The sequence below is a fragment of the Maylandia zebra genome, linkage group LG14 (assembly GCF_041146795.1).
Source record: "Maylandia zebra isolate NMK-2024a linkage group LG14, Mzebra_GT3a, whole genome shotgun sequence".
Taxonomy (NCBI): Eukaryota; Metazoa; Chordata; class Actinopteri; order Cichliformes; family Cichlidae; genus Maylandia; species Maylandia zebra.
Window position 1 is genome coordinate 28,594,755 of NC_135180.1, and position 12,382 is coordinate 28,607,136.

Consider the following 12,382-nt stretch of genomic DNA (forward strand, 5'->3'; position numbering starts at 1 on the left):
ATGATGTCGGCGTAAATGTGCAGTCATATTTGTTGTGTTCCCACTAGTGCTGTCAGCGTTAATCTCATTGAAATGACGTTAACGCCACAACACGGCAAATCTCCGTTAACGAGCTACCCCTGATCGCCCTGTGCGTGGGGCTAGACGGCCAACACGTTAACGAGCTAACTGCGCTAACACACTAGTTCCCACCCATGTAATTGAGCATTGCGTGGCACATCCAACATTGGCTGTATCCCAATTCAGGGTCTGCAGCCTTAAAGTACGCAGCCTCAACGATCCTCAAGGGCCGCGTACTCAAAGACCGCTAAGGCTGGAAGTGCGAGGCTTGTGTAATGGGACGGTCTAGCCTCCGTTGCGGTGATACTGTTGTTTGTCAATAAAGTTTTTTTTAAAAAGCCTCCATTGCGCTGCCCAGGTTGCCTAGCAACCATGATACTAACCACTGGAAACGTGTCATAGCTTTGTTTGACAGAAATGAAGGAAAAAATCTTTTGTTCATTTGTTTGTTTGTTTCTACATGAGCTTTGATCATTCTCTGTAAGATTAAGCTCAGCTATTGAATGGAGTATATTTTAAAGTAAAGGCTTTAAAACCAAGTTAGTACAAACGTCACTAATGTCACATAACTTTGCCGACATGTGGCCAACAGTAATGTTTAATGTTCTTTGTTATTAAACATTTCCACATAAATAAGTGACATAATATTCAGTACTTACTTTTCACAGTTTACTCTTCGGCCGCTCCGCTTCTATCGTCTGCGGCAGAATTCTCCACACCGACTGCTGCGCTATGAATTGTGGGATATATGGGACCACGAAGTCTACACTGCCACAGCCTTAAAATTCAGGGAAATGAAGGACGCATTTCAGGGCCGCATTTCGAGCAGCCTTTGAATTGGGACAGCCTTCGGCGCGCCGCTGTGACGTAATCGGCCTTGAAATGCGTACTTTAAGGCTGCAGACCCTGAATTGGGATACAGCCTGTGTTGAGCGCTCAGTGGATCTGCGCTCGACAGTGCAGCCTAGGCGGAGTAGTCGAACGCAGATTCACTGAGCACTCAACACAGACAGCATCGTCAGAAGGAAAGATGATAAAATAAAATTACAAATTTTGTATTGTTCGATACATATGCGTACCGAACCGAAAGCACTGTATTGAACGGTTCAATATCGATACGAGTATCGTTGCACCCCTAATATTTACCTTCATACCTGTCCTCCTACACTGTGTTGTTTGCAGTTTCAGTTTTTTTGTCATTTCTTGGCCCTTGTTTTGTCAGAGTACATTTACTGTGCTATCTTCACGTTAGCTCGTTCACTCACAGTATTGTTGTGTTTCCTCATTTCCGTGAGAGTTGTTTGTTTCCCAAACACAAGTCACTGTTATTAGAATCTGTGTCTGATTTTGAGTTGACACCCTCCCATTGATTGTCTGATTATCCTCATCTGTCTCTCATCACCCAGCTATGTCCATCCCCCTGATTAGCTCTCTCATGTCTCCCCTCAGTCTTGAGCATCTGTGTGCTTTCCCAGTGTGGTGCTTGTTTGTTTACCTGGAGTTGTAGACTTTTTTAAACTTTGTGTTAAATATACAACATTCACCCAGTAACACAGTTCTTTTCCTATGCCTAGCACTTTATATCTCCTTGCCCAAGGATACGTTGGCATGCCGAAAGGAGCAGCCGGGTATGAAACACTAACCCTTTAGTAGATAACAAATTAGTATATAACCTGCTCTACCTGCAGCTAGAGCTACTCCACAGACTTTTCTACCATTACGACTTCTGTTTTCAGCCCAATAAAATGTTGTTTTTTTACTTCATGACTGAGCATTAGGCCTTGGAAATATCCAATATCTACCCATACTGTACAGGAGTAGGACTTCATATAAATTCTCCTCAGCACACCAAAGGATTTTCTGTCAGTGACCTGGTGCTAATCACAAGAGGCCAAGATCTAAACAGTAATCAGACAGTTGGTTTAAATGTATTATTTGAGGGGCATACATTTTGTTTAAATGAAAATTTCCAAAGCTGTACATCAATATCACACAAAAATCCATACACCTTGTGTTTTATAGTGGTAGTGCTCTATTTTCACTTTAATAATTTGGAAGAAAAAAAATCCTTCCTGTACTTCCTGTCACTACTTTATAACTCATACAGACACAGTTGTATTTAAACTGAGGACATCACATTGATTCAAGTTTCACTGCAGTACGCCTGTTGTAAACCCAATCAAACCTAATCATTTTCTAAGCTTAAACATCACTGTAAAATGTTATGGGGGGGATCTTGTGAAGCTTTACCCCCACTGTCCCCATAACAAAAGTGTTCAAAGTAAGCACACACAAATGCAGACACACTCAACATCCTGCTTTCATTAATGAGACCTGCCCTAAGCCTCTCAGAGGAACCTTCCTCTCTTTCAGTCTATCGAACAATTGCACAGCCCTATCTTTCTTTCACAGCACAATGAGCAAAGAGAGGCAGAAAAGGAGGGGGCGGCACTGACTCTGGCGTCATTTTCTGAAACATGCGCATTCACCAAACCACCAAAGATGCGTGCTGAGGAAGAAGAGGGTCATAAAAGTCTGCTAGAGTTGCCAGGAAAAATGGAGATGGAAGGGGACATACATTTTCCAGCTTTTCTTCCCCCCTGCTTATATGCATGTCTTTGTGTGCCTAAGTTAAAGCAATAAGAGCAAACAGAGGTTTGATTAAATTACCAGTATTTACATAGAAGGAATTTTAAATAAGTGTGAAGAATGAGTGGTAAAAGAAAGGATGAACAGAGGACTTTGCAAGTGAGGGAGGATGATCCTTAGAAAGTCGTTGTCACAAAAAGACATGAAAAGAGACTTTCAACCCACTCAGCCATTGCAGCGCTCTCAGCCTCCATACTGAACATCTGATTAACAAATACATTTATGGTGAGCTAAATTATACTGCCGTCAACCTTTTACATTAAAACGCCATTAGCTGTGCCATTAATACTGATAAGGATTATTATAATTCCTTTTGCATTTGCTGTTTGGATGATCATATTTCCCATTGGGCTGTTACTGGAAATCAATAACAAGAGGGCCCATTCTCTGTATATTAGCAGCATTCATCATAATAAAAGCTCTACTGTTGGCGGATGTAGATGTCAAAGTCATACCCACAGGAGCCTGATTTGATTGGCTCTCCATGCCTTCATAACAACTAATTACCATATTACAGAGCAGGAAATGGGTAATGTGAGCGCCCCTGTAACTTCTGTGCGCCTGCACCTGTCTATGGTTTTTGATTTAACACACATCGCAATTTGAGAGCTTCCAAGTCTGATCAACAGAACAAGGATGCAGACCTATAATTAAAACCCAATGTAGCTGCAAGCCAGTGCTGTCTGTGTGCTTTTTACACTTCATCACCTTTATCAGCACTTCTGGCTCTAAGAGGTGTCAAGCATCTCCATTTGTGACCAGCTGGATGCAATTACATTTTTTTTAAATAAAAGGAAAAAAAGACCTCAGGGGTTCAAGCATGTGTCAGATATTTCCTTTACATAGGTCTCATTGAAGAATCAGCCATGAGTCCATGTTTAAACAACAAATGATTCAAGGATCTAATGACTGCTTCAATGACTGCTCCAGGATTAGATACAGTAGTTTAGCTAATTAGATTCATTTCAAACAAAGAATAACCCTACATGTTTCTGTGTTAAGCATTCCCCATTGACACTCGGAGGTTTCTGTTACATAACTGAACCCTCCTTACAGGAAATGAAAAAAATAACCAAATTTCTCACTAATTACTTGGATAGCAATAAGTGCTCAGAGAAATCTGCTCACTATTCAAAAAATGCTTCAGCATGCAGTAGAGTGATATGGGAAACATTATTCTTATATGTAACATATAGTAACTAAAGTGCTAAAAATGTGCTTATTTGTGGTGTTTCTGTCATGGTCCTGAAAAGCCTTCAGTTAATCCAAAATGCTGCAGCAAGAGTCCTGACAGGGGCCCTGCGACAGACTGGCAACCTGTCCAGGGTGTACCCCGCCTCTCGCCCTATGACAGCTGGGATAGGCTCCAGCGCCCCCCGCGACCCTGAAAAGGATAAGCGGAAGCGAATGGATGGATGGATGGAGTCCTGACAGGGACTAGAAAGAGAGAGCATATTTCTCCTGTTTTGGCTTCCCTTCATTGGCTTCCTGTTAAATCCAGAATTGAATTCAAAATCCTGCTCCTCACATACAAGGTCTTAAATAATCAGGCCCCATCTTATCTTAATGACCTTGTAGTACCATATCACCCTATTAGAGCACTTCGCTCTCACTCTGCAGGCCTACTTGTTGTTCCTAGAGTATTTAAAAGTAGAAGGGGAGGGAGAGCCTTCAGTTTTCAGGCCCCTCTTCTGTGGAACCAGCTTCCAGTTTGGATTCAGGAGACAGACACTATCTCTACTTTCAAGATTAGGCTTAAAACTTTCCTTTTTGCTAAAGCATATAGTTAGGGCTGGATCAGGTGACCCTGAATCCTCCCTTAGTTATGCTGCAATAGACGTAGGCTGCCGGGGGATTCCCATGATGCATTGAGTTTTTCCTTTCCAGTCACCTTTCTCACTCACTATGTATTAACAGACCTCTCTGCATTGAATCATATCTGTTATTAACCTCTGTCTCTCTTCCACAGCATGTCTTTTATCCTGTCTTCCTTCTCTCACCCAACCGGTCGCAGCAGATGGCCGCCCCTCCCTGAGCCTGGTTCTGCCGGAGGTTTCTTCCTGTTAAAAGGGAGTTTTTCCTTCCCACTGTTGCCAAAGTGCTTGCTCATAGGGGGTCATATGATTGTTGGGTTTTTCTCTGTATCTATGAAGCGCCTTGAGGCGACTTATGTTGTGATTTGGCGCTATATAAATAAAATTGAATTGAATTGAATTGAATTGAATTGAGTCAGTGACCCAGTGTTTTGGATTTTGCATTGTTCGTTTTTATTCTTAGTCTTTGTTTTCATCTTGCTTCATGTATATTAGGATTTGATTTCTGTTTGGTATTTCTATCTCTTAGGTTTTGGTCCCTGTGCTCCTCATGTCTCTGGTCCCTGTACTCAGTGGTCCCTCTGTTTAGTGTCTGGTCGGTGTCTCTGTACCTGCCCCGGTCCCGCCTTTCCTGTCTAGTTGTCCCTCTCCTTATGTTCCTGATGTATCAGTATCGTGAGTCTGTGTCTGTAAGTTCTGTCTGTGTGTTTCCTGTTTTACTTTAAAGGTCAGCCAATTTTTGACTGCCATCTCATATGTGCAACAAGACTCGTGTGAGTCACACTTACTGATTTTTATTTTAGTGTAATGCCGAGCATTTCGTCAAATATTTGTCAAAAATCATAAACAAACATGTACATCATCTCTGTTTGTGCACAAAATTGTTTTTTGTTCACTTGTGTCCCAGCTTTTCTAAAGGGGAAACAAGTGTGACACAGAAACTGATAAAATTACATGCATGTCTGGTTCTAAATAAACTGTTTCTGCTCTTTTCTTTCTTAGTAGTATACCACTTTAGGGTTTCTAATAAAAAAGGATAGTTGAAAGCAAAATGGAAATTAATTTTCCCCATAACTGAGTAGACACGACTGACAAATCTGCTCTTAGTTCAACATATTTCTAAAGCTTGCACTTCAATAGCAGGGTATACAATTTTCTAAAGCCTCACACCAACCCACAAAGCCTTATCTTCATATCTCTTCCCGTAGGCTGTTAAAACAAGTGATCAGTCCTTGTCCTACTTTCTCTCAGTAATGTAGGTGGATGGAGAGAAAGGGGAACCAGACGATGCATCATAACTGCTGTTAAGAGAGAAGCTTTATGTCCCAAGAGTGGGCTAAAACATGCACCAAATAAATCAGGGACTCATTATGGAGTCCCTACAACCAAGAATCCCAGAGAGATTACAGCAGTGCTGTGCCAGATCTAACAGCTGACTACCTCACATACTGTGACTGATCCTCAGAGAGAAGTGTCAAGCCAATGGTACTCCACCACAAGAAGATAAAGTATAATTACTTGAACCACAGGCTTTAGGGGGCAATTTCGGTTCTGCCTCTATAGGACAAAAACACACAGATGGGATCAAGGCTCTCTGTGTCCTGTATAAATGTAAATGGGAGAACTCACACTGCTAAGTCACTGAGTCTCTCTGTAGTCAGTCTACCCCTGTAATCCAGTCAGAGTAACAGAATTCAAACCAGATTTCATGAAATTAGAAATGAGAAAATAGATTAAGCAATGAAATATTCAGGAGCAGCAGTCCTCCCATATCAGCAAATTGATTTCCAGGCTTAAATCACTCGGCCTACCTATGAGCACCGAACGTCCATCTCCAAGAGGGTAGCGTTGGTAGCGTGGCACAGCAAATGGTGGCAACTTGTGGAAGAGAGGCTGCAGTAGCGGCTCCAGTCTAGAAGCTGAAGGATCCGAGGGGTAAAACAAGTTGAAAATCTGAGAGCAGGCTGGACGAAGCTGGCTCACTGAGGGTCAGAAAACACAAATGACAAGCATGACCATAAGAAAGGATTTCAACCTGAGTCAAGCGAGCCCTTTGGATAAGTGAAGTGATAAAAGCAAAGTGAAAATCAGTTCACCCTAACCCAGTGTAAACTGTTACAACGTTTTCATAGAAAAACAACATATTGATTGTATTAAATTTAAAACTACAGTACTTAAATACATGTTTTGCATCATTTCTCCTTCTTACCCTGAACAGCGGGCAGCACAGTGCGTCTCATGGCCAACACTAGGCCCAGCGGGCAGCCCAGCAGGAAGCAGTCCGATACCTCAAAGTCAAATCTGCCTGGGTTCAACACCAGACTAGTACTACTGCCGCCACGCACCTCCGTTCCCTCCTTCATCAAACTGGAAGTTTAAAAAACACAGACATAATATACATCCTTCATACAGGCAACTCACATTTAACATAATTCAGTACAAGACAAAAATATAATTAGAGTTCTGACATCTAGGATCTGAATACGCAGAAACTGGGGAGCGATGAGTAAACATCCCCCCGGCGCTTAATGCTAAATGCTCGGTTGGTGGAAGGGGTTGAAACAGCAAACAGTGATGGAGCAGCACCGACATCTCAGAGGGGGAGTTGGGAAATTTATAGCTTGAATGGGTCGCCAAATTGGGAGCGAGCGTTTGTTATACCACTCGAAAACAGAAAGACATGTTACATGTGAATGATGTAGTGCGGCCCAATTTGTCTGCCTGATTTAGCTCCATCAACACCACCAAGCTTTTTTCCCCTACTAACTGGTTCCATGGTCTAAGAGTCCAAAGGTGTACAGTGTATGCCCTTCTCTCACCTGTAGTTTTTCCATTTCCCTCTCTTTCCTCTGTCTTTCTGCACATACCTCCATTTATAGGTGTTTGTTTCTGATCTCTGGCTACTTGCCTGAATAATCAAACATGCTCAGTGCTTATTCTCATACAGAGAATAAATAAGAAAAATGTCATTCAAAGTTTCCCTTTAAAGTACACACTTGTATTTTATATAGAGGACTTATAAGACTCATGTATTTTATATTTCTATGCTTTTTTCTCATAAAACATACTGTTCACTGTATCCACACATATCCAGGACACTTTTACGAGTGCTTACAAGCCTTTAATCCCTTTAAAAATTGCAAAAAAAACCCCCTATATTTACTATGACATGTTTCCATTTCTTTTGGGTTTGTGTGTAGGGGGGTTTCTTGCCCTTCCTCAGATGCAGGGCAGATGGTCCCCCTTTCCAAAGCCTGAGGCTCCTTCCTATTAAAAGAGAGTTTACTGCCTACTGTCAGCAAATGTCCCGCTCAAAGGGAATTGTCGTATCTAAATTAATATAAGGTCTCCGCCTCAATATGTAAAGTGCCCTGAGATGACTTTTCCTGTTATTTGGTTCCAAAATAAATTGAGCTAAATTGAATCACCATGCTATCTTCACGCTCACATGCACTAATTCACAAGCTCTTCTTTGGCAAAAAATGTTACTGAATTAAGATAGTGCTCATGATTCACAGTAGCTAAATGGAAAATGTTATTAAATGGACAAAAATACACAGTCCATCACTGGTGTGTACATAACATTCAAACAAACGCTTCACCCTCTTAACATAGATTAAGGTACATTCATCACTTTTAACATCTCTGCTTTCCATGAAAAATATGAGCAAGTAGGAAATTAATACAAAAAGATCATTTTAATACAGATTTCTGGCGTGTGTGTGCAGGATTCAGCTAACATGATGACAAAAGCTGGCAGTGTAGCAGGGTTATATGTGCAATAAGACAACTTAAATGAAAGTAGAGGTAATCCAAAATCTCTTATGGTGAACAGTTGAATGTTGGAGCAGTTGACTTGTGATCCTTTTTCTTTGTCCACATTCAAATGTAGGCTTGCATGTTTTAACATTCTGGGGTTGTTGCAAGCCCTGGGCCTAAATGACTCAGCCAGAGCAGCTTTTCACCCGGTCTTCACAGTCTGCATCACACTGACAGTTGTTTGAACAGCCGAGTTGGTCTCAGACAGAACCCACTGCTGCTGAATGACGAGATCCATTTGCTTACCAGCAAGCCAACATTTCCCATCAAGTCCTACACAAAGAGGACGGATTAGCCAACAGTCTCCAGCCATCCTTAAAAGCCAAATCAATAGTGCTTTGATTGCTTTCTGATTCTATTTTTAGCTTTTGTCTTCACACACACGTGCGCGCACGCACACACACACACTTGACTTCATTCACAAACAATACACACAAATCTGTATTTACCTGAATTTGCTAATATAAATTCAAACTGCCTTGCAAACATCTGGACACAAAGCATGCCCGTCTTAAATGTAAATGCATCACTCAGCTAAATGAACTCTATATTACTGCATATCCTAAAAATCTGTAAAATAATTAATGGTACTGAAAAACTAATTAATAGCCATACTTGCTGGATATCATGACTTCCATTCAAATTGTTTGCCATGTGCAGTGAGTTTATTGCTTTTATTCTTCCTCCCCTCACCAGCAACCAGTCGCGTCAGATGGCCGTCCCTCCCTGAGCCTGGTTCTGCTGGAGGTTTCTTCCCGTTAAAAGGGAATTTTTCCTTCCCACTGTTGCCAAAGTGCTTGTTGATAAGGGGTCATATGAATGTTGGGTTTTTGTCTGTATGTATTATCGTAAGGTCGGCCTTACAATATAAAGCGCCTTGAGGCGATTGTTGTTGTGATGTGGTGCTGTATAAATAAAACTGAATTGAATTGAATCCATGTTACAACTCTAGGCAAACGTAAGAGATGGAGTGTGGCAGTTTGCAAAGAGATTTCAATGATCAGTGGGCCTAAAGATGAAACGTGCAAATTCATTGAAACGTTTTGTGCGAATTTCTAACATTTCTGCACACACATTAGTGAACTACACCACATCCACATCTTCACTTTGTCTTTGTTTGCAAGAAAATTCATTGCTACAGAAAATAATTCCTGAAAATTAAAAGAAAGCACTCTTGTTTGTGTGTGATTCATTGAGAATTGTTTACACAGTAGAGGTACCCTTGGGATTTGGATGACTAAAACACTGAATATATATTGTTTAAATACATTTTCATGTTAAATTTATTTCTGCTGTCCATAAGATGCTGGAGTGTGCTATAGCTCAATGAGTGTTATTTGGCCCTGTTTTTATAGGAAGTGAAACATTGTTTTTGTTGTTTAGTGGCTGTCCCATTATTTTTTTTAAGATAAATCTGACACACATCACATTTGTGGTGGTGTTTTTGTGTGAATGGTTGACATTTTATGAGACCTAATGAGTAATGAACGCATGCTGTGTCATTACTGTACTAAACAGATCTGACACTGATGCCTCCACATCAAGCTAAAGCACCTCTGATTCTGTGATGGGCTAGCCAGCCATTCTCCAAGCAATCTTCACATAATCTCATCTTTTTCTGAGTAGTTTGAATAAATAAGATTTACATATGTTAACAATGTGTTTTGGTGCTTTTTTGTTGGAAATTGTGTCTGTCTACATATCATTGAAACTGATCCAAACAAACAGATACATCTATGGTAAAATGAATGGTAAGCATAGCACACCCTCCTGGATTTCCACGTGAGAAATGTCGTGATCATTTGTGCATTATCTCAAGGGCAATTTTTAGTCTGGAATATTGCAAACTACAGGGTGAGAGCCATCAAAAGGGCAATTCTCAATTGAGGAATAATGTTCATGCAAGAGGAGATTTAATAAGCCCTCATGGTGACTGTAGGGGAAAAAAAGGCAGACCCAGGCGAGGAGCTTAATCAGGAGTGTAGAAGCAAAAAGTGAGAAGGGGCATTGATGTGAACTATGTGGCATAACTGTGAATTGATGAGATCCTATTTTCTTTTTTTTTTCTTTTTTTTTCTTTTTTTTTGCCTGTCCCATTTGGTTCTTTAGCCATCAGAATTGTTGATCCTATTTTCAGTGTGTCTGCTTAATGGTGTAAGCCTAGTAGAGCATGTGATATGCAATGGGAACACTGGTTGCTTGAACTAAGTCAACATGGCAGTCGTTCCCCCTTCAGGCCCCAGTCATATTCACCCGCAGTTCTCAGTCTCCATCACAAACTGGCTGGCAGAGGTACAAACAGGCTATTTATAGTCCAGCAGACTATAGACAGGTAGAGAGGATGTGCAGTCAAGCTGTAAATATTGATACAGAACAGGGATGACACAGGGCAAAGTATTCCAGACAAACCTGGAAGAGGGCCAGCACACAACATCTGGTTCATCATATAAAGCTGTAACATTGCTGATCAACAATGGCTGCCCAGCAGATACAGATGTTGAACAATGAATAAAATTATCTTTTATGGTGTATTATTTTTAATATCACAATATTGATGAATGTTATGAAAACAAATAAAGAAAACTAGGGATTAAATGGCTAATGGATAGAAAAAATGATGCAAAAGAAAACAGCAAGTCAAAAAGGGCCTGTCCATTTTCAACATTACCCACAATCTAATACTAATAGATACTATCTTAAAAAAACACTTGGTTTCACTTTATTAAAGACACTTAATTTCTTTAGTTGTGGGTTAAGTTCTTTTATCCTGTTTCACCTGGAGAAAAAGCTGTGCTGGCCAGTGGACGAGGTGTCTCCATCATAAGAGTCGCTCTGTTTACGGCTGAGTGGTGGGCCGCCCTGGCCTTCGTTGGGAGCGGAGATGTCAATGTTGCTTTTGCTCAGCCTCTTGCTAGAGCTCAAACCCGAGCTGGACTCCCCCAGCAGGCCTGAGTTATCCTGAGAAAAACATGCAACCTACTATAAGACCTCAAGTCACGACAGTGGTTACACCCCAGAAATTACACATAACATGATGGGACTTGATCTGTTTTCCCAGGTGAACAGTTAAATGGAGGAGGAGAAAACTGTCTGCAAGAGTGAGTCTATTAGATGTGAGGGGATCTTAATGGAAAAATAGGGCTGAGAGGAGGGAGGGAGTACAAGGCTGGGATCATGCAAGGCGTAGAACAGGGAAATAACAAGCTGCTTCAGGATGGCAGTTCGGCACAAATGTCATGATGAATATGTTACATGTACACTGCAGGAACTCTAGTCCTCAGGAATATTCAGATCTCCTTGAAATCCAGCATGGAGTACAAATTGTGACCCAAATGTATGACGAAGGCCCAGGAAAACACAGGTATGTAATTTTGATGTTTATTATCATACATGTCCAGAAAGTGTTTTGTTTCATTAGACGGTAATAGTCTTCCCTCTGCATCATCAGTGTCTGTGTCCCTACCTTCAGGCTCTCAGTGCTATTGTTCCTGCTGCTGTTGTTGGGGCTGCCAGGCCTCTGGTGGTTGCTGAAGCACAAGGCGTCAAAGCACAGAACACCACCCACACAGTCGCCCATCAGGCAAACCTGCACAGAAAATATATGATATAGAGACCCACTACATGAGATTCACTCAGTGATAGTAGAACTGGAGCAATGAATTTAGAAAACAACATATGTTACTGGAACTAGAGGGCATGACGCTGACTTTGTCTTAGTTTCTTATTGTATGCAAACAGAATATTGTAGGTACCACAAAATAACTGCCACAGTATGCCATTAGTAAAAGTTAGTATGCAAGGAATTTTAGTGTTTTGTAATTATGTAGTACATTTATCAGTGGACAGCAATAATAAATGTTGTTATGATAAAAAATAGCAGGTAAAAGCTAATAAAATAAAAATTTAAAAAAGTTGCTGTACAGCATTATTCTGCAGCTGTTTCACTTCTGTGAGCAACTCCTCAATTTCCCTTGGGTATTGCATTGCCCAAATATTTTTTATGGAGAAAACATTTCCAAGAAAAGCATTCTCAAAGATAC

General features: G+C 40.9%; 1 protein-coding gene across 3 annotated transcripts in view; it reads right to left on the reverse strand.

The window, feature by feature from the left end:
* The window catches only part of pitpnm3 (PITPNM family member 3), a 162,033-nt gene that overhangs the window by 25,873 nt on the left and 123,778 nt on the right, over positions 1-12,382 (reverse strand). For all 3 annotated transcript variants that reach the window (XM_023152912.3, XM_004558176.5, XM_023152911.3), the window contains exons 7-10: positions 11,806-11,928; positions 11,119-11,300; positions 6,733-6,890; positions 6,335-6,505 (exon numbers count right to left, since the gene is read on the reverse strand). In XM_023152912.3, the coding sequence (XP_023008680.1) occupies positions 6,335-6,505; positions 6,733-6,890; positions 11,119-11,300; positions 11,806-11,928 (634 nt within the window). The remainder of the gene's footprint in view (positions 1-6,334; positions 6,506-6,732; positions 6,891-11,118; positions 11,301-11,805; positions 11,929-12,382) is intronic.